Source organism: Staurois parvus, unplaced genomic scaffold, assembly GCF_062004578.1.
Source record: "Staurois parvus isolate SC_StPar_1 unplaced genomic scaffold, SC_StPar_1.0 ptg000050l, whole genome shotgun sequence".
Lineage (NCBI taxonomy): Eukaryota > Metazoa > Chordata > Amphibia > Anura > Ranidae > Staurois > Staurois parvus.
The window spans coordinates 3,803,486-3,828,240 of record NW_028317846.1 but is presented as its reverse complement, the minus strand read 5'-3'; the positions used below and the strand labels follow the sequence as shown (position 1 = coordinate 3,828,240).

The 24,755-nt window shown below is 42.7% G+C and overlaps 1 protein-coding gene across 8 annotated transcripts in view; it reads right to left on the bottom strand.

The window, feature by feature from the left end:
* The window catches only part of PARP4 (poly(ADP-ribose) polymerase family member 4), a 346,684-nt gene that overhangs the window by 50,084 nt on the left and 271,845 nt on the right, over window positions 1–24,755 (bottom strand). For 5 of the 8 annotated variants that reach the window (XR_016309539.1, XM_089666213.1, XM_089666218.1 and 2 more), the window contains 4 exons: window positions 16,854–17,024; window positions 12,268–12,603; window positions 8,319–8,372; window positions 767–819 (listed from right to left, as the gene is read on the bottom strand). Coding sequence is in view for 7 of the 8 variants with exons in the window: in XM_089666213.1 (XP_089522339.1) it covers window positions 767–819; window positions 8,319–8,372; window positions 12,268–12,603; window positions 16,854–17,024 (614 nt within the window). In the remaining variant the exon portion in view is untranslated. The remainder of the gene's footprint in view (window positions 1–766; window positions 820–8,318; window positions 8,373–12,267; window positions 12,604–16,853; window positions 17,025–24,755) is intronic. The other 3 variants (XM_089666217.1, XM_089666220.1, XM_089666221.1) reach the window with 1 other exon arrangement.

The following is a 24,755-nucleotide window of genomic DNA, read 5'->3' as shown; positions in this document are numbered from 1 at the left end:
CTCAATTAGTAGCATTTTAATATTGTTACTTTTTCTTTCTGGTGTTTTGTAAATATACTGTATTTCCTTTATTATGTTTGGTTCCAAAGAACAATGTTACAATTCCAAATACAATTTCATTTATACTTTACATTTTTTAAGTCAGGTAAATACATAACATTGTAAGTAAATGTTTCATATTCACTGTTTAACATATTCAATAAGGAGTAAAACATTTATTGTTCCATGCTATCTGAGCCTCTTGAAGCTTCACAAGTTAAAACTGTACCAATGTTTCTTAAAGAGCACTTATCCTTTTGGTCCCCAACATCCCTGATCTGCCACATCCTCACCCTCCCCAGACTCTTTTCTACATCTGATGCCCCACCCTCAGGTTTCCCCAGCAGCTCTGCAGCAACAGGTCACATCCTATAGTGTTCTATTGCTGGCTGCAGTGATCTATTGTTGGAGAGGGGGGGAAGCTTCCAAACTAAGAGGAGGATCTGTGACATTTCATGTCACTTCACTTCCTATGCAAACAAAATGCAAAAATCATTGTTCTGGATGGTGTTTCTGATGCTCTACTGCTGAGTGTTCCTTATGCAGTGCTTCACCACAAGCTCGTGTGCTTAGTGCTGCATTATATCTGTCACTAACAATCAGTGCCTCTAGTGCTAACTTCTGCCTGAGCCACTGTCATTCTGTATGCACCCATGCCTATGAATGCTTTACAGAAGAACCATAATCTGATGAACCAAGGAATGTTAACCATAACAGGTGCATATACCTGCTGAAGAATGTCAGTCTTGATCGTGCCTTTTTTTCACTGGGAGTTGCAACCTGAGGACAGGAACAGAATTTCCTATTATCCTTTATCACGGTATGCATTTGTATACAATGGTTTCAGTACACTTTGTAAAATTATCTTTGTTGCCTAAGTAAATTAACTGTACAGTGCACAGTTACTATTTCTTTGCTGAAATTTACAGATGGAACAAAAATAAAACTTTTATTTAGCATTTGCAAACATATACAGTGCCTTGGAAAAGTATTCATACCCCTTAAAATTTTCCAAATTTTGTCATGTTACAACCAAAAACGTAAATGTATTTTATTTGGATTTTATGTGATAGACCAACACAAAGTGGCACATAATTGTGAAAATGATAAATTGTTTTCAAAATGTTTTACAAATAAATATCTGAAAAGTGTGGTGTGCATTTGTATTCAGCCCCCCTGAGTTGATACTTTGTAGAACCACCTTTTACTACAATTGCAGCTGCAAGTCTTTTTGGGTATGTCTCTTCCAGCTTTTCACATCTAAAAAGTGAAATTTTTGCTTATTCTTCTCTGCAAAACAGCTCAAGCTCTTCAAGATTGGATAGAGAGCATCTGTGAACAGCAATTTTCAAGTCTTGCCACAGATTCACAATTGGATCTAGGTCTGGACTTTGACTGGGTCATTCTAACACATGAATATGCTTTGATCTAAACCATTCCATTGTAGCTCCGGCTCTATGTTTAGGGTCATTGTCCTGCTGAAAGGTGAACCTCCCCCCAGTCTCAAGTCTTTTGCAGACTCTAACAGGTTTTCTTCTAAGGTTGCCCTGTATTTGGCTCCATCCATCTTCCCATCAACTCTGACCAGCTTCTCTGTCCCTGCTGAACAAAAGCATCCCCACAACATGATGTGTTCAGGGTGATGTGCAGTGTTAGTTTTCCGCCACACACAAAGTTACGTTTTGGTTTCATTTGACCAGAGCACCTTCTTCCACGTTTGGTGTGTCCCCCACATGGCTTCTTCCAAACTGCAAACGGGACTTCTTATGGCTTTCTTTCAACAATGGCTTTCTTTTTGCCACTCCTCCATAAAGGCCAGATTTGTGGAGTGCACGACTAATAGTTGTCCTGTGGACAGATTCTACCACCTGAGCTGTGGATCTCTGCAGCTCCTCCAGAATTACCATGGGCCTCTTGGCTGCTTCCCTGTGTGATGCTTTCCTTGCCCGGCCTGTCAGTTTAGGTGGACGGTGTCAGGGAAAGCAAAGTATGAGCAGGTGCACAGTTATGTGCCAGTGTCAGGTCCTTGACAGTTGGATCTCTGCGCATGTGCATAAGCATGGGCGCAAATGTGTGTGCGCGCACGCGTTCGCACACCGGTGTGCGCGCCCGCTGTCAGAATGGCGCCAGGTGGGCTATTTAAACTGATGCTGCACTAGAAGACACTGCCCTCTGGTCTTCCCAATCCCCTCATCTGCTGTTTGTGTATTCTGATTCCGTTGTCTGACTCTACTTCTTCCTCAGCCTGTGTCTTGTTATCTGCAGTACTGCCTAACCCTACCTGCCGCTGCTCCTGCTACCTGCATCTTCCGCTGACCCGCATCCGCAGCTCACCTGCATTCTGGTCGTCCAAACGACGCACCATCAGCTGACAGCACAGACATACCCGGCACTTGTGCTACTCCTGGCTCTCGTGTTCCCTGTCTACTCGATCAGGCGCACTGAGCAGGAACCGCAAGAGGACGCCCTCACCTCCATATCAGGCTCCCTTACCAGGTATGTGACAGTACCAGAAGGCCATGTCAGAGCCTGAGAGAGGGGCCTCTCCTCCAGATGAGGTATGCCACCATATTGCAGCACTAACCCAAGCTGTCAAGACTCTGCAAGAAGGGTATAACTGACTGGAAAATCGCCTGCAGACCCTACTCGCTCCAGCAACCTCGGCCAGTACACATCTGCACCTGCTCCAGCGGCTACTCCAATAACCATGGGAACTTCTGCTGTGATGATGCTCTCACCCAAACCCAGAGTACCCACACCTGAGATGTTTTCAGGTGACCGGAGTAAGTTCCGGGTGTTTCGTAACGCATGTGAATTATATTTTGCCTTACAATCACACACATTTTCACTAGAGGCAACTAAAGTAGGATTTGTGATATCCCTGCTGCAAGGGGAACCACAGGCATGGGCCCACCACCTACTGGAGAAAGAGGACACCAAAATATCTACCTTAAGTATCTTCTTTGACTCCATGGCCCAGCTATACGATGATCCTCAGTGATCCACATCAGCAGAAGTAGCTCTTCATGTTCTTCAGCAGGGACGTAAGGTAGTGGAGGACTATGTCTCTGAGTTTCGGCGCTGAAGTGCCGATACTAACTGGAATGATGCTGTCCTGCGTTACCAATTCCGCTTAGGCCTTGCCGAACCTCTCAAAGATGAACTAACCCACATAGGAGTACCAACCACGCTAGAAGGCCTCATTAATCTGGCCATACAGATTAACCGTCATCTCCAGGAGCAACAACTAGAAAGGTCTGCTGGTCAGTTCCATCCAGTGTGGATGCTAGCCAGGGCACCACCACCAGCAAGCATGGCACCAACCAATTTAGCTGCACCATCAGCCGAAGAGCCCGAACCTATGCAATTAGGATTACTGTGGCCCTCTCTTAGACCTGAAGAACGCCAACGTAGCCGACAGAATAATCTGTGTCTTTACTGTGGGGAGCCAGGCCACTATGTATGGAATTGCCCCACAAAGTTGCATAAGTTCCTGACCATTTTACCTGCTAATCCACCATCTGCACCTATCAACTACACTCAGGTGGCCATCTCCATTTCATTTCAGCTTCTGGAAAGAAGCCTGTCAGTTTCCGCCATCATTGATTCTGGGGCCTGCAGTTATTTTATTGATTCAGCTTTTGCCCGCCAACTACAGATACCCTTATGGGCTAAAACACAGAGACTTTCTGTATATTTGGCTGATGGATCCAGCCTCAAATCTGGGGCAGTTACTCAGGAGACTACTCCGCTACCAATTGTACAGTTATTTCCAATTATCCTGTGCATTCCCTGGTTACAAGCACACAATCCTAGCATTGACTGGGTAACTGGCAAAGTGGACTTCCAATCGGCTTACTGTCATGATCATTGCCTACCCCAAATGTCCTCTCCAGCTGTGCCCCTACTATGCATGGACATAGTCGAATTATGTCTAGTTGTTCCCGCAGCCTACCGTGTCTTCCTAGACGTCTTTAGCAAACGTGGTGCTAACATGCTCTCACCACAACGACCATACAACTGTCCAATTGAATTATTAACCAGGGCCGAAATTCCCTTTGGGCAGATCTTCCCACTATCAGAGCGTGAATTAGAGGTACTAAAGGAATACATTGATGACAGCTTGAACAAGGGATTTATCCACCCCTCTACTTCACCAGCAGGAGCAGGAATCTTTTTTGTTGAAAAAAAAGACCACTCCCTCCGTCCGTGTGTGGACTACCGTGAACTGAACAAAATTACAGTCAAAAACAGATACCCCCTGCCTTTAGTCCAGAAACTATTTCAGAGACTCAGATTTGCAAATGTATTCACCAAACTGGATTTAGGAGGGGCATACAACCTTGTGCGGATCCGGGAAGGTGACGAGTGGAAGACTGCCTTCCGTACTAGATTAGGGCACTTCAAATACTTAGTAATGCCCTTTGGCCTATGCAATGCACCTGCTACCTTCCAGCACTTTGTTAACGACATCTTCAAAGACTTCCTAGACATCTTTTTCATAGTTTACCTCGATGATATTCTGATTTTTTCCGCCTCAATTGAACTTCACCGGGGGGCATGTGCAGAAAGTCATCGGTCACCTTAGACTACATGGACTGTACGCAAAACCAGAGAAATGTGAATTTGATTGGCAGAGCATTCAATTTCTGGGGCTAATTATTTCCACTGAAAGCTTTAAGATGGACCCTCAAAATGTCGCTGCCATTCTGGAATGGCCCGCACCATCTGACAGGAAAGTAATTTAACGTTTTGTAGGCTTTGCAAACTTTTACAGGAAATTTATTAAGGGGTTTTCAGCCATTGTCGCCCCCATCAATCATCTGACTAAACAAGGCATTCGCTTCTGTTGGACACCTGAAGCTCAAGCGGCATTTGATGCACTAAAAGAACAGTTCACCTTTGCACCTATTCTAAGTCACCTGGACCCGGCACTACCCTTTGTAGTAGAAGTGGATGCCTCAGAGAATGCAGTGGGAGCAGTCCTATCACAGCAACAAGGACTGAAACTCCTATTACACCCAGTGGCTTTTTTTCTCCCGTACACTATCCCCTGCGGAAAGGAATTACGATGTAGGGGATCGTGAACTGCTCGCTCTTATGTCCGCTCTGGAAGAATGGAGGTATCTCTTAGAAGGAGCAGCACACCCCATCTTAATTTACACAGACCATAAGAATATTTGAAGACAGCAAGACGCTTGAAGCCTCGACAAGCCAGGTGGGCACTTTTTTTTTCTCGATTCTCATTCCATATTATTATTATACAGTATTTATATAGCGCCAAAGGGTTTGCTCAGCGCTGTGTATATTACTGTGTATATTACTTATAGACCAGGCTTCAAAAATGTCAAACCTGATGCCTTGTCTCAAATGTTAGATGAAATTTAAGAGGTTTCTGATGCTGGGTGGTGGGGAGGGGTTTATGATCATGGGACTGCCGTGATTGGCTGTCACAGTAGTCACATGATCTGAAAGCTCTCGATCACAAGTAGCGACCGGGAGCTTTCTGTTAGGTGCTGGAAACTATGGCAGGAGCTCACAGGGCGTGCGTTCTCAGCACAGGTTTATTTACATTTGGGTACTCAAATATGCAGCATCTCGAAATCAAGGCCCATCTGCTAAGAGGCTGCATATCAACATACTCTCAGTGCAAAGAGGTTGATAAGTGCAAAAAAAAACCCTGTTGATAATGCCAGAAATCCAATGAGCTGAAAATTTCCTGCACTCTCTGCCTCGTCTGCACTCTTAATTGTTACATTGATAACCACTGTCTCTGGGGACTACAGGTCCCCCTCCCTTCCCCCATATTATGGAGATGATGAAAGGGGGATTTATTCTGTAGTCCTGTCCTAGAATGACAACAATGATCCTCTATAGATGCAGTACAGTAATTGAGCATTGTCACCCTAGTAAAGGAAGTATGTTACTGCCATTAGTTCCATTTTTATTTTATAGTGCATTTCATATTTACTGCTTTGCAGAGGCGACACAGTCTGTGTGCTTTTCCTGTTGCCCTGTTTTATGCCAGGCCTACAGAGCTATTCACTGGACTATTTTTGCAACCCTACACAGAAGGCTGGTTCACACCATAATGCTCACTACAGCTCAAAAAAGCTGCTTCTTCAGGCGATTAATCTTTTTTTTTTCCTCTGCCTGTAAACTCCCCTCCAAGTTAACCTATATGTTCACGCACACTCTAGGCATTTTCAGGAGTTTAGTGGCAGGGGAGTTCACAGGCAGAAAAAAAACATCTTTTGTGCATTCAGGATAGGCGCTTAGGAGCATGAAAAAGCTCAAAAGAGCATCAATGTGCACTCCCACATTCCTGCATTAATGCATTCTAATGGCCAGAATTCTGGCCAATAGCATGCATTAACGCCAGATATGGGAGTGCACGTTAACACGTGTGAACATGCATTAATACCCTTGTAAAAAGACAGCTTTTACCTTGCTTTTGAAGATGCAAACTCCTGTAGGAGCTTACGGTGTACAGTGAGGCCTTAAGGTGTGTCTGAGTGTACATAATTTCTGCTTGTTTCCGTGCATTTAGAGTAGCCATTTATTTCAATGGGTTGACAAAGCACTTAAAAGCACTGCACAAAACCGCATGGTGATGTAGTACCATGCATTTTGGTGACTAGGAATGCACCCGCATTTGCTGAATGCATGGGGGTTCCATTAAAAATGGATGACTCTTCTTTTGGACTTATTATTGGTGGGCATCAGATGACATACACATACACCTTACTATTCCACATCATTTACTGACAATCCACGACATTAAAACAAACCTGGATTACATAACTCTCACTAGCTATTACTTTTACCCTATCTACACACAAACTTCTTATCTACCACTTTTTCATACTACTTTCTTTCCTACTAACCAACCCAACTTCGATACCTTAGTATTGTATCAATGCCTTTTTCTAATTGCTACCGTCACGCTAAGGTCATGTTATTTTTATTTGCCGTACCATTATATCTTTGATTAGAAAAGATGTAACATTGATGTCATAACTGCCTCACCATTTTGCTATTGTTTTAACTCATTAAAACCCAATAAATATTCTTTAAAAAAAAAAAGAAAAAAGGATGACATCTGCATGCATCTGCAGAAGGCAGTATGTTTTGGTGCGGAAAAATTAGTGCAAGAGCAAGTGGTGTGAACCAGTAGGACATAGGCAGTGATAGCACCAGGTTGTAGCAAAATTCCTTGGCAGGTTGCTGTTGTGTTTTATGACAGTAGCTTTCATAATAAGAATAACTGTTACTACAACTATCCTGCAACTTATTAAAGTGGAACTTCATTCTCTCAATCCACATGGACTATTCTGTAACCCTTATGCTGCAAGCATTGGTAAATGGATAGGAAAGTATATCATATTTACTTGTTTAAAATTTTTTTTACATTTCTTCAGTTACTTCCTGGTTTCCATGTCTATGATGTCATACATCTCAGCAGTCTTCAGGAAAGGAGGGAGGGTTCTAAAGTCAGCCAATGCTTGAGCTAAGGGCAGATGGATTCCAGGAAGTAAATGCTACATGAATCATCTGCTCTTACTCAAGATGGCCACGGCCAGAAATACCAGGGGTGTTTTTCAAAATGATTTCTCAGCAAAACAAAGCATTCGAACATGGATGGGTGAGTTTGCTTTAAATACTAACAAGGAATTAAACAGCATTTTTGGTTTGTGGTGCTCAGATGCAGTGCAGTTCCACTTAAATTCAGCCCTGGAGCAGAAAAAATACAAAAAACACAAGAGTAAACTATAGCCATATACAATTTAAAAACCTTCTGCACATGAGTGTGGAGGACTCAGGGCAGTCCTTTTTTATGTTCTCTCAAAGAAATAGCCAAGGGATCTATTGGACCTTATTGCCCTCAACTGGCTGGGGTAGTCCAGGGACCAACTGCAAAGAAACAAAGAAAAGAGGGCGCACCGGCAAACTGCATTATCCCAAGGGAGTTTATTTAAAAGTGGATAAACACATACAGTATATACTCACAAACAGAATTGTTATTACAGCGATATGGAAATAACTGTACACTATCACAGTGGTGGGTAGGACCCAGATAAATGCAAACGCCAAAGAGACACTGTTTGGGAATCCACGGAGGCTTATGCATTTCAAGGGCAAGCCCTCTTCCCCAGAGCCACAAACGCATTTCAAGGGCAAGCCCTCTTCCTCAGAGCCAAAAACGCGTTTCAAGGGCAAGCTCTCAGTACACAGTGTAATGCAAAACATGAAATCACTATTCTACAATGAATACTTACATAAGATGGAGAAGTAGGTGCATATTCAATACGGTCTATACTTTTTAAGGAATCCTAAAAACAGAGACAAAACAGGACAATTTTAACCTTTGAAGAATATATTCTATTATGACATTAAAGTAGTATTAAATAAACAAATACAAATAAAGCTGGGATGGGGAAGAAGGGGCAACTGCTTTCGATACAATTCTATTATGTAGGAGAGAAGGTGGGCGCAGTGGCAGCTTGTTGCACAGCACCTTCCCCACTTCCCTTTTTGCCAAATTGGCATTCGGCAGGGGAATAGAGTGGCTGCAGCCAGCACACAGAGCAGAGCAAGCAGTGGGGACAGGCCCCCACAGCTGGGGCCATGCGCAGACAGTGCAGAATCTCCTCCTCCTCTACACTGGGGACTCCTATGTGCTCTGGATATGTCCGCTTACTCCATTCACCATCTCCAGTAGGGGCAGGAGAAGCAGCTGGCTGCACTCCTCCTGGCCAGGGGTCTGCTACTGAAGGAGGGCGGGGATTGGGTCTGTATTCAGGTCCCCTCAGATCACTACCCTGCACTCCTCCTGGTTGGGGGTCTCCTTTAACTGGAAGGGAGTTCTTGTATTCCTGGATGAGAGTCCTCTCAGATCACCCCAAGATGCCGTGGTCCGTTATTATAATTATATGCCATTCACTGAGGGGATCTTTGTACCCCATAGATTATTATGCGCACGGTTATTGTTATGTATTTTGCGCTATCACTTCATTTAGGGATATAGTGTTTGCAATAATTCCCTGGGGTCTGTGGCATAGTCGGCAATCGGTACTGGGAATCTGTGTAATGAGACTTCTCTGTCTCCTCCTTGTTATGTGCTAGATCGCGGATCCACGGCAAAATGGCGCTGCCGTGCTCGCGCATGCGCAGTACCCGCTTTCCTCGGGAAAATGGCCGCGGCTAACTGCGCATGTGCCGATTTCCCTACTTTTGGCACTGACGTCGGTCACGCTTCTGTACAGCCTCCCCTCTGATGATGTGCCTGTAGCACGAAAGGCCTAAGGAGGAGCTGTGCAGAGCGTGACGTCATTCCACCGCCGGAGCCACGAGGAAGCCCGGCGGTCATCATTACTGGGGTCAGTACTGCTGCATATTTATGTTTTCACATGATGTTTAATATGCACACTGCCCTGCTGTTTTTATAAATAAAAATTTACCTTTTGGACATACTACACTATCTCTGGCATCTGTTTTCTGGGGCTCCTGCTTGGAGCTATCATCCCCACAGAGAAAGCACTTTGCCACCCTGAGAGGAGGTTTTTTGCATGGAGCACCTGGCTGACCTTAAGGGGACCCCTGGACTTGACTAAAGAGTCTGTGATGACCCACCGTGAGGGAGATGCCTGGCTGCCTAACCTCTGATGTACCCATTGCTTGTGATGCATAATCACACATGCGCATAACCCATGCGTTTCCGGTGAGTGCACATTTCTGTTATTTGACAGAGTGGAGGCCGTGGGAATTCGCATTTCTACAGTGAATCATTGTGGATACTTGATTATTACTTTATTGACTCTTTTACTTTGCTAAGCGCTGCACTCTGTTGTTTTAAGATTATACTGTTATTTTTGAGGCATTGTGGTTGCCTGAAGTGTTCTAGCTGCTGATATTTATGAGAGCGCTCACTATCCTTTATATTAATGCTTTACACCACTGCAACCGATGTAGTGGTGTAAAGTTGGTGATGTAAGGCTTGGATGGAGCTGCTCGGCCATGGAAACCCATTACGTGAAGCTCTGTACGCACTGTTGTGCTAATCTGAAGGCCACACGAAGTTTGGAGGTCTTTAGCTATTGTCTGCACAGACAGTTGACAACTTCTGCACACTGTGCACTTCAGCATGTGCTGACCCCTCTCTGTCATTTTACGTGGCCTACCACTTCATGGTTGAGTTGCTGTTGTTCCCAGTTGCTTCCACTTTGGTATAATACCACTTACAGTTGATCGTGGAATATTTAATAGCAAGTAAATTTCACGGATGGACTTATTGCACAGGTAGCAACCTATCACGGTACCATGCTTGAATCTACTAAGCTCCTTAGAGCGACCCATTCTTTCGCAAATGTTTGTAGAAGCAGTCTGCATACCTAGGTGTTTGATTTTATACACTGTAGCCATAGAGGTGATTGGAAGACCTGAATCCAATGATTTGGAGGGGTGTCCCGATACCTTTGCACACTGCTATACACCCTTACATACACTATATTGCCAAAGTGTTAATTCAGAATTTTCAGTTTTAGCATGTAGACATACCCCCTTTAGCTATTTAGATTTTAGCATCTGTATATCTGTAGATCTCATTATAAAAATATTGTGAAATACCATTTCTAAGCTGCTCTACATAGTGGACATGCAATTTCCACAGCTTACAGCACAAGGGGGAACTCTGGAGACCCTGATGTAAATGGGAGCGCTGATGTAAACGGGAACGCTGTGTACTCTGATGTAAGTGGGGGCTTGGGTGACCAGAGTTGACAGCAGTCGCCCCTACATCATGATCTGCATCGTTAGCCTTTACATCAGGGTCCTTGTATTGTAAGGGGGAATCCTGCAAACTCTGGAGTTTCCATTTACATCACAGACAGTCTGCAGTGTTCCTGCTTACATCATGGTCCACCGAGTTCCCCCTTACACTGTAAGAGGGAACCCTGTGGACTCTGATATGAGAACTTTGTGCACTGTGACATAAAGGAGAGCTCTGTGGACTCCTGTGTGCGTGTGTGTGTGTGGGGGGGGGGCACTCTGGTGACCAGAGACCCCTTTACATCAGAGTTTCCCTTTACACAAGAGTCTGCAGCATTCCCCCTTACATCAGACGCCACAGATTTCTCCTTTACATCACAGTCCACAGAATTCCCTTTTACATCAGAGTTCCCTTTTACACAGTAAAGGGGAACCTTGAAGACTCTGTTGTAAAGGGGAACTCTGTGTTGGGTTATATTAACCTGAGAAATATTTTTTGCCTTTTGTTATACCTTAAACACACTGCTTATAGCACTAGCTACATGTTTGTAACTTAAATATTGACCATTTTTAGTGCAAAACAGTGCAAATATCATTTTATATACTTTAAGTGCCAGTAAAAAAAATGGTTTTGTTAGTAAATTTTGGGTGTCCTGTCAGTACATTTCAGTTTGAGAGGTTGGCAACACTGCTCTGCATCTAGACTGCCTTATTCTTCACTACAGGCTTCCTAACCTTAACTATGGCGTCATCTAATAGCATCCTCTATGCCGTCATGTAGGGTAGGGGCACAGAAGTTCCCAGTGTAGTTCCCAAAATTGGCCTCTAGATGTTACTATAGTTAGTTTTGAGAACCCCATAGTGCAGCGGTCTCCAAACTGTGGCCCATTGCTTGCATTTATCCAACCCATAGGGCACTATTCCTCCCACTGATACCAACACTGGGGTAATAGTCCTCCCACTAATACCAATGATATTTCTATAATGGTATTGTTTACTCTCATTGATGCAAGGGCATTTTCTGTTTACATTGGCCACGATCCAGCCCCCTCAAAGCATGAAGGACAGTAAACTGGCACTTTGTTTAGAAGGTTTGGCGACCCCTGCTATAGTGAAGAGTAGGCAGTGTAGGTATCTAGGTAGAAGCTAGAGGTTTGCTTGGGATGTAGAGCTCTGGCAAAACCCTTCAAATTATGGGCTGCTCCTGAATTCAGCTCTCATCTCTGCTCCTATCTGTTTGCAACTAAAGCTGGCCATAGATGGATCAAAATGTGGCTGCAGACATGGAGGACATGCAGTCCAGCACATAGCTAGGCTATGACACAACACAAATATGTCACCAGATACACATGTATTACATACACATGTTATAAAAATTAGGTCAACTTACATAGACACTGTTTGTTCTAATATGGAAAAAGTAATTTATTGTATACAACATTTGCAGACAAATAAACTTACAGTACATGATGCAGTCTCTTTCGCAAAAGTGTAAGATCTCCGTGACTGTTGAAAACTTCTAGGACTCTGAAAACCTTCTGTTGCTGTTTGCTCTAGTGGGTCACTCAGCTGTATACCTCTAAAAGATAAAGCTGAACTCAATTCATTTAATACACCAGTACTTGCCACTAAACCAAAGGGTGCTGAGCTTCCAAACACAGATGGTGTCTCTTTATGTTCACTTGCTTCTCTGAGTGCTCCAGACATTGCTTGTGAACTGGCAGGTCTATTGGCTAAACCAAAGCTTGATAATCGTGGAAACAATTGTAGCCCCTGTGGAACTGGTATTGGTGAGTCCTACAGTATATAGAGAAAACAAACTTTTCAGCTTCCTGCAATATAAACATTTTTACTTGATGATTATATTGCTTAAGCATTTGTTTCTGCAGTGGTAGCAACGCGTGGATATAAAATAAATATATATTATACCAATGATTCCAAATATGAGACACATGGGTCGATCAACTCCTCTTTTTCACAGGTTACCTCTTACTGCGGTGGTAGATGGTACTATCCAGGTTAGCTAAATTTACCAAGGCACCTCTGATCGTTATTTTTGGGGCTGTGGATTAGCTGACACTTTGGTGCATGTGTGGTGGGACTGCCCGCAGTTCAAAGATTCCAGATGAGGGTGTACCTATTGATTTATATGGACTTAGGAAACCGCATCTCAAAAAATCATTATGAGGCATTGCTTAATCTTAAACCTGATTCATGCACTGCCAATCCATTCAAGTTGATATATTTTATTTTTATGGCTGCCAAGCAAATCTTTGCTAGAAAATGGAAATCAGGGTCCCAACTATCGCACCGATCAAATTAAGCATACCATAGTATTTGATCAACAATAAAACTAGCTGCTATCCTGTATGACAATGTTGAGAAAATTTCTAAAATTATGGCACCCCTGGATTTTCAATTAATTTTGGGGGGGATCAAATTGACTTTGTGATCACTCTAACTGGTTTGCAGCTATCATTGGGGGGTCCACTTCATGGATGGGGGATCATCCCTGGCACAGCTCCAATCCACCCCTTGTCCTCTTCCCGAGTGTGCATAATTTGTGCTAGTTTCCGTGCATTTAGAGTAGCCCATTTATTTCAATGGGTTTCCAAAGCACTGCAGGCACAATTTTTAAAATAGCACTGCACAAAACAGCATGGTGATGTAGTACCATGCATTTTGGTGACTAGGAATGCACCCGCATTTGCTGAATGCATGGGGGTGCCATTAAAAATGGATGACATCCGCATGTATCTGCAGAGGGCAGTATGTTTCAGTGCGGAAAAAATTAGTGCAAGAGAAATTGGTGTGAACCAGAAGGACACAGGCAGTGATAGCACCAGGTTGTAGAAAAATTCCTTGGGAGGTTGCTGTTGTGTTTCAGGACAGTAGCTTTCATAATAAGTATAATTGCTGCTACAACTATCCTGCAACTTATTAAAGTGGAACTTCATTCTCTAAATCCACATGGACTATTTTTTAACCCTTATGCTGCAAGCATTGGTAAATGGATAGGAAACTATATCATATTTACTTTTTTTAAACTTTGTTTTTACATTTCTCCAGTTACTTCCTGGTTTCCATGCCTAGGCAAATGATGTCATGCATCTCAGCAGTCTTCAGGAGGGGAGGGTTCTCAACTCAGCCAATGCTTGAGCTAAGGGCAGATGGATTCCAGACAGTAAATGCTACATGAATCATCTGCCCTTACTCAAGATGGCCACATCCAGAAATACCAGGGGTGTTTTTCAAAATGATTTCTAAGCAAAACAAAGCATGGAAACATGGATGGATGGGTGAGTTTACTTTGAATATTAACAAGGAGTTAAACAGCATTTTTGGTTTGTGGTGCTCAGATGCAGTGCAGTTCCACTTAAATTCAGCCATGGAACAGAAAAAATACAAAAAACAAAGGAGTAGACAATAGCCATATACAAGTTAAAAATCTCCTGCACATGAGTGTGGAGGACACAGGACAGTCCTTTTGTATGTTCTCTCAAAGAAATAGCCAAAGGATCTATGGGACCTTATTGCCCTCAACTGGCTGGGGTAGTCAAGGGACCAACTGCAAAGAAACAAAGAAAAGAGGGCGCACCGGCCTAGTGCATTATCCCAAGGGAGTTTATTTAAAAGTGGATAAACACATATATATTCACCAACAGAATTGTTGTTACAGTGATATGGAAATAACTGTACACTATCACAATGGTGGGTAGGTCCCAGATAAATGCAAACGCCAAAGAGACACTGTTTGGGAATCCACGGTGGCTTATGCATTTCAAGGGCAAGCCCTCTTCCTCAGAGCCAAAAACGCATTTCAAGGGCAAGCTCTCAGTACACAGTGTAATGCAAAACATGAAATCACTATTCCACAATGAATACGTACATTAGATGTTGTATATAAACGGCCAGACGGTGGCAGTGCAGGGTCGGGTGGCCATTTATAAATGGCTTTCCCGGCCCCCTGCTTGTGCGTGCTCCGTGGGAGCGCGCAGCACCGCGATCCGGTGCCTGCTGTGTCCTCCGGACACAGTGAAACACCGATCGTCGGACGGGACCTCCGTGCGAGGTCCCTATCATGTGATCACTGATTAGTCAATCAGTGATCACATGCAGAGTAGTAAGCAAAATGTCACTTGTGACATCATTGCTTACTACGGTGTCCGTTTATGACACAGAAAATAGCTGCGATTCTGAGGATCGCAGCTATTCTCTGGTCATTCACAGTTTATGACACTCAGGAGATCAGCTGAGAACATGTTCAGCCCTTCTCTGGAGATCTGTGTTCTCCCTCCAGATTCTCCAGCCCAGAGCTGGAGAATCAGAGGGAACGCAAACTAAGCAGCGATAATTTACCTCTGCTTAGTAAACTGATCTATACCTGAAATCTCACGAGATTATAGAAAAAATCGGCCTTTTTCCAGCATTTGTAGACCGTTCTCCAGCGTTTGGAGACCGTTCTCCCTTTGTTCGGAGAACTGCTTCATAAAAGGAATTCACAGGAGAACTGTGTTCTCCAAGAATGCTGGAGAACTGAGCAGCAATCTATTACCGCTGGTTCATAAACGGACACCTACGTGTGAAATCTGTGAATGATCACAGAGGTCACATGGTACAAGGCTATTCACAACAGCCTTGTACCATGTGACATGCTGTGACTAATCACAGCTCACTCAGTAGTTCTCAATGGCTGCAGGAATGCAGCTAGAGAGAAGGAGAAATGATTGCTTTTACATCCTTTATGGGTGTAAAATGTAAAAAAAAAAAAAAAATCTTCAGCACCCCCCACAATAGTACAGTGTCACCTTGGTGACACTGTACTGCTAGGGTGACAGTATGTAAAATAAATAAATAAATAAATAATATTTAAAAAAAAAAAAAAAATGTAAAAAAATGTTTAAAATTTATAATTTTTGGTTATAAACTAATTTGGGTTATTTTGTTTTTACTAAAATTATAACGGAATAAATTGTGGCCAAGATTTATGATGAAATAATATTTAATTGCAAAATTATATAAGAAAAACACTTTTTTCAAAATTTTTGGACTTTTTAATTTACATAGCGAAAAAAATAAAAACCCCAGTGGTGAATAAATACCACCAAAATAAAGCTTTATCTGTCTAAAAAAGCTAAAAAATTCATATGGGTACAGTGTTGCATGACCGCGCAATTGTCATTCAAAGTGTGATAGCGCTGAAAGCTGAAAATTGCCCTGGACAAGAAGGGGGTAGAAGTGTCCGGATAGGAAGTGGTTAAATAAACAAATACGAATAAATCTGTGATGGGGGAGAAGGGACATGTGGAAGTGAAATCCTTGTCACTTCCAGTTTCTGACTTCACAGAGAGGGAGGAACAACATCAGTTAATCTCTCTCTCTGTTCAGTGCTGGATATTATTATTATTATTATACAGGATTTATATAGCGCCAACGGTTTGCTCAGCTCTTTAATATGCCACCGGTTGGTGCTCCCCGATGGCATGGGTAAGCCCAGGAAAGGTGGCAGGGGGAGGGCACCCCCTTCCGCCACCTGTAGAAGTGATTAAGTGGCTGTATGGCCACTCAAATCACTTCTACAAGAAATCCTATCATCAGCTGAAAAAATTGATAGCAGGATGATGCCTGTAGCTGCATAAATGTTTGCTAGTTTGCAGAGTAGAGTTGGGACTGGTCAGAGAGGGATTATTTTGACACAGTTAGATGGCTTGAACATGTATTGTACTATTTGTGTCCTATATGTGACTATACCTGTATGAGAAATATCCCTGTTTTAAGGCACAAAGTTTGCTAAAAATACACTATATTGTCAAAAGTATTTGGATGCCTGCCTTTACACGTGCATGAACTTTAGTGGCATCCTAGTCTTAGTCCTTGCAGTTCAATATTGAGTTGGCCCACCCTTTGCAGCTATAACAGCTTCAACTCTTCTGCTGACTTCTAGGACTCTGAAAACCTTCTGTTGCTGTTTGCCCTAGTGGGTCACTCAGCTGTATACCTCTAAAAGATAAAGCTGAATTCAATTCATTTGGTACACCAGTACTTGCCACTGAGCCAAAGGCTGGTGAGCTTCCAAACACAGGTGGTGTCTCTTTATGTTCACTTGCTTCTCTGAGTGCTCCAGACATTGCTTGTGAACTGGCAGGTCTATTGGCTAATCCAAAGCTTGATAATCTTGGAAACAATTGTAGCCCCTGTGGAATCGGTATTGGTGAGTCCTACAATATATAGAGAAAGCAAACTTTTCAGCTTCCTGCAATATAAATATTTTTACTTGATGATTATATTGTTTAAGCATTTGTTTCTGCAGTGGTAGCAACTCATGGATATAAAATAAATATATATTATACCAATGATCCCAAATATGGGACACATGAGTCGATCAACTCCTCTTTTTTACAGGTCCTCTCTTACTGCGGTGGTAGATGGTTAGCTAAATTTACCAAGGCATCTTGGTTTATCTGACACTTTGGTGCATGTGTGGTGGGACTGCCCGCAGATCAAAAGATTCCAGATGAGGGTGTACCTATTGATTTATATGGACTTAGGAAACAGCATCTCCAAAAATCATTATGAGGCATTGCTTAATCCTAAACCCGATTCATGCACTGCCAATCCATTCAAGTTGATATATTTTATTTTTATGGCTGCCAAGCAAACCTTTGCTAGAAAATGGAAATCGGGGTCCCAACCATCGCACCAATCAAAATAAGCATGTCATAGTATTTGGTCAACAACAAAACTAGCTGCTATCCTGCACGACAATGTTGAGAAATTTCTAAAAATATGGAAACCCTGGATTTTTAACTATTTGGGGTGGGGGGGGGGATCAAATTGACTTTGTGATCACTCTAACTGGCTTGCAGCTATCATTGGGGGCTCCACCTCATGGGTGGGGGATCATCCCTGGCACAGCTCTAATCCACCCCTTGTCCTCTTCCCCTTTATTCCTCTTTCTTTTTCTTTTTCATTACTTTTCTTTCTTTTTTGCCATAACTATGTTATGTTTCAAAGGGCTCCCTATCTGTTTCGGAGTTCTTCTCAACCTCCTTTCATGGGAGGATGTACCTTTTGAAGCTAAATATATCCCCTTTTATGCTACCCATACTTTTTGGTAGGCTGGACTCCCTTACGATATGTGGCTTTTTGATGAGGAGTTCACACTCTTGCTACCCACCTTCGGTTGGAAGGATGGTTGTCACCCGTTTTAGTGTGGGCTACAAAAAGGTTTTGAAGTTATATGTGCCTACTCTTTACCATCAATGTAGAATTGCAGATGTTTCTTGTACTGCAGTTCGATAATAGGCTAATGTGATATCGTAATCCTTGTTTGATAATTGCACTTTCTAAAACATCCAATACAAATTATTGACACAGAAAAAATAGGTATTTAAAAAAAAAAAAAGACTCTGTTGGTTATGTGTAGTATTCTTTTATAGTAGAGGAGTTACATGTGGTCTCCAATAAGTTGGTGCGGACCACGTGGGCACTGGGGTCAGAACAGGTGAATATCAAAGCACAGGAACAGGTGAATATCACAACCAATATCAAAAAGGGCTTTAAGGGACATAGTTTGTCTTGTATTCGCTATGTCACAATAAAGATCTCTCTGCTTTAAGATTGATTGGAATTGACAAATTTTCTCCCCTCTGGCGAGGAAGTAATATCAGGAGAATGATCGGGAGACCCAGTGGACCTATTTGAAAACATATTAGTGAAACATTAGCAAAAATTAACCTATGGGAGTCAATGATAGGTTGTAACTCCTATTTCTCATGGTTGTCAACCTGAACTGGGTGAGGGCGTGGTACAGAGGTTACACACTAAAGGTTTTAATAAGGAAACATGGAATACATTGGAAATGTGCATGTTGGAAGGAATATTGAATACGTATGCCACTGGGTTAACCCTACAGAGTATGTGGAAGGGCCCAATATACCGAGGCACCAGTTTTAGTGAGGGAACACAGAGTTGTAGGTTACGGGAAGACAGCCAGACACTCTCCTCAGCTTGGTAGGAGCGCGCAAATAGTCATCGGCGGTCAGCGTGGAGTTTGTACCTCTTACAGTGATAGTATCAGAGGTGGCTGCCTGAACCGAGATAGAAGCAGCAGCAGGTATGGCTTGCAACACTAGTTGTACCAGAGAAGCCGGGGTAGGAGGATCCAGATGAGCAGTTCTAATCAGGAGCATTTGAAATGCTATGGCAAACTAATCCAAGCAGTGGTCCTGCTCATCCAATCTGGAAAAAATATTATGACTAGGTGAATTGCCTGCATCTTCTGAATTCATGGCCCTTGATTAATGTCAAGAACCATAAACCAGGTGGAGACAGAAAGTGCAGTTAAAATCACACCTTTAATGAAATAGCAAAAATAACACAGTTCAGGAACATAGGCAAAAACAGAAGCCAGGGTTTGGATGCCAGAATGGGTAATCAGACAACCCGGGTAAGGAAACCAGAAGTCAGCGCAGCCAGGAGCAAAAAACAGGAACAGGAATTGGAAGAGAAGTCAACCAGACCGAGCTATAGACAGGAACACAGGCAGGACCACATTGGAGATCATAGACCACGCAAGGGCAAGGAGGAAATAAGCTAAGCTGCTAAAATAGCAAAAAGGGCTGGCTGTAGGCTGGACTAATGAGGCAGGTAATGGTATCCAGGTGAGTCACTGTGGAGACAATGAGTGGCTGGTAATTAACAGACAGCTGAGCAGCTTCTGAGCACTGAAAGAAAAGAGCTGCTGGTTAAATAGCAGAAGCCCAGCCCTGACAGAAGGAGATACTGCACTTTTTTTAAAAAAAAATTTCTGGTACCAAAAGAGCTTTATTGGCACATCACGTTAAGATGTACATAAGTATAATATGCGTAGACATTAAAGAATACAACATCCATGAAGTAGAGCGACATCATGGATCCACGCAGTGGTCTCAAACAACAACAGTTTTGTAAAGCATTTGCCAGTATGATCTATTAAAGTAGTAATACGGTCATATATACTATCATGTAGCTTAAGCTTTGTAGTGTACAGTGCCCTAATAATTGGACAAACCCACACAATCCTTAGGTCAGCTATGCAATGCAGGTGGAAAATGGAATTAAGAAAGGGAATTGTTCTGAAAGCGTGCTGAGTGTTTGACCATAAACATCAGAGGATATTTTAAGATTTTCTAATAATATTTTTAACTTTTTTTTTCTGTTGATCCATGTGGTTAAAGGATTTCTGACTATTAAAAGGCGGACTCATTCTTAAATGATGTACATTGCAACATGGAATATGTGGTTTTGTGCAATATGTATTATTGCACGAATTTGTTTCAGTTTTAGTTTTTTAGATTCATTTTGGCATAGTTTTTGCGCTGTTTTGATATAGATAATTTTTACTGGTACAGTATCTCCTTCCGGAACGGTATATATGTTTTCTGTGTGATGTCTCGTGTCAGCCTACAAACCCTGAAGATCGTTAGAATGAAAGCTGGACACATGACATCATCACACATGCCGGTCAGAGATCTGGCAGTGCTTACTGCTTTTGTGATGCAATTGTTTTTTGTCACTCTGTAAGTATATTTGCTCAAGTAAATTGAAGTGGTTTTAACATAGTACTCTACAGTATGAATAGAGTCCCCCTCTGTGCTTTTGTACTTTAGAAACTTTTTATTCATTCATAGAATACAAAGCCTCCAGTGAATGGATGAGTAAGGGACAGCTCAGCTCTATTTTCTTCCGGGAGTGGGAAGGGAAGTCTTGATCCTACTCCAATAACACAGCAGTGTATACTGTATGTAGCTGAGACTACAGCTCGCCCACCAATTACATCTGTTGGTGCAGTAAATTATTGATTTGTGCCACATTGACCCAGACAAATTATTTAAAGGGAAATAAAATGTGGAGTTAGGCTTTAAAGTGTTTGAATTTAGTTACCCTTTAGTATAATGTTGCCAACGTTTAAAAGAAAACTCCAGGGACACTTTTTCTTCTGTGTGCAACAAGCAATTGTAGGCAGAGAATTACTTTAATTGGGGAGTGGGGCATTCATTTAAAAAAATGGTGTTCAACAAGAGGCATATTGTTAACCTATTGTACAATTTACTTTTAAAATACTGTATATACAGGAATATTTATCATAATTGCAGAAAGATTGCCAAAAACTGTATTGTTCATTAGTAAAGTTACAGTATTTATGTATTTGTTGAGCTAGCTACAACTTTTTGTCTGTCTGTGCACCAACCCAACAACCTTTGCGGAAAATGCAGTGATAAACACCAATTACACTGCAAACATTTTAAGCACAATTTGCAATTGATCATTCTGCTGAGTTCTGTGACACCTTTTGTAACTGCTGATGGGTTTATGTTTTTGTAGGTGCGGAGAAGAAGGGGAGGGGACCGAAGAAGGGAATGGGGCGGTGAAGAAGGGGATGGAGCAGGGGAGAAGAGGACAGGGTGGTGAAGAGGACAGGGCAGTGAAGAGGAGGACGGTGTGTTGGAGAGGAAGATGGGGAAGAGAAGAGGAGGGCAGGGTGGTCATGAGGAAGAAGGTGGGGAAAGGAATGGGACAGGGGGGTGAAGAAGGGGATGGAGCAGTAAAAAGGGAGATGGGGGTGAAGAAAGGGACAGGGTACTGAAAAGGGCACCAAGGCATGGAAGGGGTGATGAAGAGGAAGACAGGACAGTGAAAAGGGGAATTGCGGGGAACGAGATACAGTACATAGTGAGCCCACATAGCAGCAGGAGTATGAGAGCAGCACCCATTCTTCACACAGCAACCTGATAGATTCAGAGAACAGAAAAGCCCCTGGTCAAGCATCCTCTGACACCATCCCACTGTTGCACACCGCACACTGATTGGCCCCCTACAGCCCCACACTACACACTGATTGGCTGCCTTCAGCCCCACACTGCACATAGGCAGCTGGACATTTACTGTGTTTCTCACTGAACTCACAGAAATTATTATTTTTTTACGTACAAATTTTTCTATCATTCATTCAGGAACACACCATCATTCACTAAAGATGTGGGACATGTAGTACCTATAAAGAGTAGGCACCAACAAAATAATGACTGCTGAAGCCCAGGCCCACAAAAGTGAACCACACTGGCAACATAAATAAAATAAAAAAAATACATTACACTGGCATACTGTGGTGATTTAATATTGAACAGATACTAAAAACTATTTTTGCAATGGGACTAAAAATAAGTTAAAATCCAAAAATGGAAACAAACGTTTTGTTTTTTTTACTTTATATATACTTTAGGACTACGTGCCTAAACAAATTAGACAAATTACATATTAATATATGCAAATTGGTTCTACTTTTCTTAAACACATAATCAAATGGTATCAGACAGGACAATACCCTCTAGTGCAGGGATACTCATTTTGAGATATTTCCCTAGCAATGGCAACCTGTACAATTTCTCTAGGATAGCCTATCCCCAGCAATGGTTAAGTGCAAAGGGGACTGCCCCGCAGAAGGCTACAATAAGCCTCAGCACCGTCATGCAGCAATGAAGGAGGACCTATGATAATCCAAAGTAATCTAAAATGGTTCTTTAACTCCCAGAGTTTTTTCCTTAGGGACAAAAACTCTCCTTCCTGATGTCTAGACTTGGGCCCACGCAATGCATATGCACAGAGGTAAGAAAAAAAGACTTCCTCAGATTCAGTAGCAATCCGAAATCTTCAATGAGTGCAATGTAATGTGGTTCTAAGACAACAACAGGAGTATCAGGCTGACCAGGTACCCATCTCTGCTATTCCCCTTAGGTATAAAAGAGCAAAACACTTTTGTGAACACCCTTGGGGCTGAATCTAGTCCAAGTTGAAGACCAAAACATTTACAATGATTCTCTTGTGACTGGGGAAAAGTAGCTCATGGAGGTGTGTGTTTTTGTATGCTAATATATGAGCATCTTCAGGTCCGAGATAGGCCAAACCTATACCTTCTTGATCAGTGAAAAGGTTTGAATAAAAACCATGAAATTGCTCTGCTGAAAAAAAAAATCACAAAAATTACCACCTGGTCTAAAGTTCCCAAAATGGCCAGCAGAAGATCCCCCAATCATTGGGGTGGCAGATTTAGGTTGAAGGGAAATAAGTGTTCGGGTGTAGATTTTAACTATTTGTAGATTTTGGTTACCATCTCTTAACTCAAAATATCTGAAATGTGGTGGAATTGGCAAACAACAAAAGATCTTGCCACTCTTCATGAGATACAAGTGGGGGAAAAATGTATGCGGCTTGGCCAACTCTTGTTTCCTGACTGTAGGGTCATTAAAATCGAGGGATTCTTCCAAAGGAACAGATGCTTTATTCAGATTGTAAACAGGAAACTCAACCAAAAGCAAAGTCATTCATTTACTAAAGTCCTCTGTGAAGAGAAAATTGACTGAGAAGCACTTCAGCAGAGCAAAGGATTTGCTTATAAGCCTTCCACCTCAAGTAGAGGACCTCATAAAAGAAGGAGCTTTAGGAGAACACTTTAGGTGTGTGTGTGCATGCTGAACACCATACTAATTCCCCTCACTGGTTGTGAGAAATTGATAATATAAGTGCCTCATGGACTGCACTAACCAAAGCTGGGACTCCTCATGGGCAAGGGTAGTTGATGCTTCTACATCCTCATTCAAAGTGTGAGGTGAACTTATATTCAAACCAGCCTCCAGATCATGCGTTGTGGCATTCATATGTTTTGTGTGCAGGCTGTGACCGTGCCCAGACCATTTGTGAAACAAAACCCTCAATAGCCATGTTGGCAAGAAGACCCCTAGAAAAGTGACAGGGATCTATGAAGGTGCAGAAGTGGGTAGCTCTGGCTTCACACAGCAGATGTCTCAGAGGGAGGCATCAAATTTAAGATTGCTATTGATGCATGCAAACATTTACTTCTGTGTAAAAAGGTTGCAGAACAACAAGTCCTTACAGTACTATAAGTCACGTTGCAATCATTCAGCAGATAGAAACACTGTAAAATGAAGGCACTTAAAGGGTACCATCCAGGAAGTACTATACACTAACCTGGCACACCATAGGTACTTGGGGTGGTTGGAACTGAGGTCCAACTTACTTTAGTGCACTTGGTATACCTGGTAAAGAGGAGAAGTGAGGTAATGGCTGAATTCTAGTTGTAGTATGCCAATTGCAATGTGGCCTGAAAGATGGAAATATCTAACAGAAATGGCAGCCATTCCCAGCCTACACAGAAATGCGTGAGGTGATGAGAACATGGGGGAGTATTACGTTCAGGGGCATTAGGTATAAAGGGGTAAAAGGTGTGCTTTTAGCAGTTATAGGGTTGGTAAGAGAGGAGGTACAGGTGCAGTGGTGAAGGAGCAGCTATGGTAGTGAGAAGGGTATGCAGGTGCAGTGTTGGGGGGGGGTGTCACTTTGGGCAGGCATGAGATGAGAGATGGGCCCACAGGTATGGTGGTGGTAGTGAGGGCACATGAGAGTGGGGATGGGGTGACATGTGCAGGCATGGAGTGAGGGCAGTGAGAAGCATGTACAGTTGCTGTTGTCATAGAGGCACAGTGTGCAGATGTGGTATTGAGAGTGGGGTGATGGGGTGGATGATGTGGATGAGAGGATTTTGGGAGCAGGTGGTGGTGTCTTTGTGAGAACAGGGGGCATCGTACAATCACAATGGTGAAAGAGCAGGTGGGTGTATGCAGGCACCTTTTGCATGCAGTTGTGGAAGAGGGAGTGAAGGCATGCTGGGGGGTTAGAGAAGGGGTGTGCATGCTGTGACAATGTGACGATCTGTCACCCAGGATTCTCAACTAGGCAGGTTGAGGGGCTCCAGGGTAAGTGTTTGATACGGAGGAAAGTGGCTTTTCACTTTCCTCCTTTGTTTGTAAGGTCTGTTTTGGGATTTGGAGCTTGGCGATTTCAAAGAGATCTGGGAGGGATGAAATCTCCAATCCTGGGACCAGGTTTTGGGA